The 1,624-nt window shown below is 57.4% G+C and overlaps 1 protein-coding gene across 1 annotated transcript in view; it reads left to right on the forward strand.

Moving 5' to 3' along the window:
- Positions 1–382: 382 nt before the first annotated feature.
- Positions 383–1,624, forward strand: part of LOC101855378 (putative mediator of RNA polymerase II transcription subunit 26) — a gene marked incomplete at its 5' end in the record, with an annotated part of 11,387 nt that continues 10,145 nt past the window's right edge. Inside the window, 1 exon segment of the mRNA XM_005109539.2 lies at positions 383–1,547. Coding sequence (XP_005109596.2) covers positions 383–1,547 — 1,165 coding nt within the window.

The following is a 1,624-nucleotide window of genomic DNA, read 5'->3' on the forward strand; positions in this document are numbered from 1 at the left end:
CAAACCCCCACCTATTCCTAGCCTCCCCTCTCCCCCCTTCAACCTTTACACTACCCCTCTCTCCTACCACCCCCCTCCCCCCACCCCGTCCCCTCTCCCTCACCTCTGGCACCAGAGCCAACCCGCGCGCATGCGTGAACGGTGCCAGACAGCGCGCACGGTGGCGGGCCGGGGGAGACAACCAGAGGCCAGCGCCTCGCCAGTCGGACTTAGTACCGCCAGTGTTGGTGGGACCAGCGCCCCCTCGTCTCACACCTGCTTCACTCGACACAGACAGTCGCGGCGACAACATCAACAACAACAACAGCAACAACAACAGCAACAACATCATCACCATCAGCAACAACAGCAACATCAACGACAACGACAACGACAACGACAGCAGCAGCAACAGCAGCAGCAGTTACCGCAGAGGCCTCACAGTTTCGTCGGCTTCTCTCGCGCTGACGTGCCGGGTGGCGTTTCGGGTGGCGTGTCGGGTGGCGTGTCGGCGACAGGAGACTTCTACTCCACCCGCTACAACAACAGGGTTCGAATCCCGCTCGACTCGTTCCGCAGCGGTTACTCTCGCGGCTCCACCAACGCCGCTGTGAGATCGTCCCTCTTTCTTCTCCGACAGAACAGATCCTCCGACGACATCCGTAGCGAGGCGGTGACGACACCGTCACTGTATCGGGACCTACTCACCGGCAGCCCGTCACCGTCACTGTATCGGGACCGTGAGGCAGGGGTACCGGCACGTTCGGCCACAGCATTAGGTACATCGTCAGTGAGAGCTGTCAACTCCTCATCCTCCTCCTCTCTCCACTTACGTGACGTTTCCCCTTACAGATCTCCGTCAGTCGCCACCAACAGGAGTTACCTCAACCACCGAGGAGACAGCAGCCTCTTCAACAACAACAACAACCGCAGCAGCAGCAACAACCGGAACAACAACAACAGCGACAGCAACTACTACGACGCCTCTGATGTGATTCTCGGTCAGAGCAGGCCTAGCGCCTCTCAGCGTCACCCAACACGACACGACGGCTACTACACGACCGACTCTCTCGAATACACAACCGAAGGAGTCGGTAACAACAGCAACCACCACAATATCGAAACATCCTCCCCCAGCACCTACAACATCCCCAACACCACCACCAACAACATCAACAACAGCACCAACGGCAGCAGCAGCGTTAACTACTACAACTACAACAAAAAACCCAACCCCAACACCCCCGGGAAAAAGAACCGCGCTTCGAGACAAGGCTTAAGCGCAGTCGACGACGGTCAAACCGGCCACGCGTCAGCTCTGGTCAGCTTCACGCTGCCCGAGGATGATGCCGCCGCTTCGGCCACGGAGGAGGGACTCGCTGACCACTGCAGTGACCACCAGGAGGCGGTGTACGGCCAGTTCCACGCTAGCCCCTCAGCCTATCGCAGGATGAGCACGCCGGAGTTGCCTCCCATCGCCACCGACAACACATCGGGCAAAGGGGGTCAGGGAAGAACGCCCCGGGGGGACAAGAGGAAACCTCACAACCACGGACATAGAGCGCCAGGTAGGGAAACGTCATAAGAATGATAATTATAATAAAAGTAATAATAATAATAATAATAATAACAATAATAATAATAA

Source organism: Aplysia californica, unplaced genomic scaffold, assembly GCF_000002075.1.
Source record: "Aplysia californica isolate F4 #8 unplaced genomic scaffold, AplCal3.0 scaffold00787, whole genome shotgun sequence".
Classification (NCBI taxonomy): Eukaryota; Metazoa; Mollusca; class Gastropoda; order Aplysiida; family Aplysiidae; genus Aplysia; species Aplysia californica.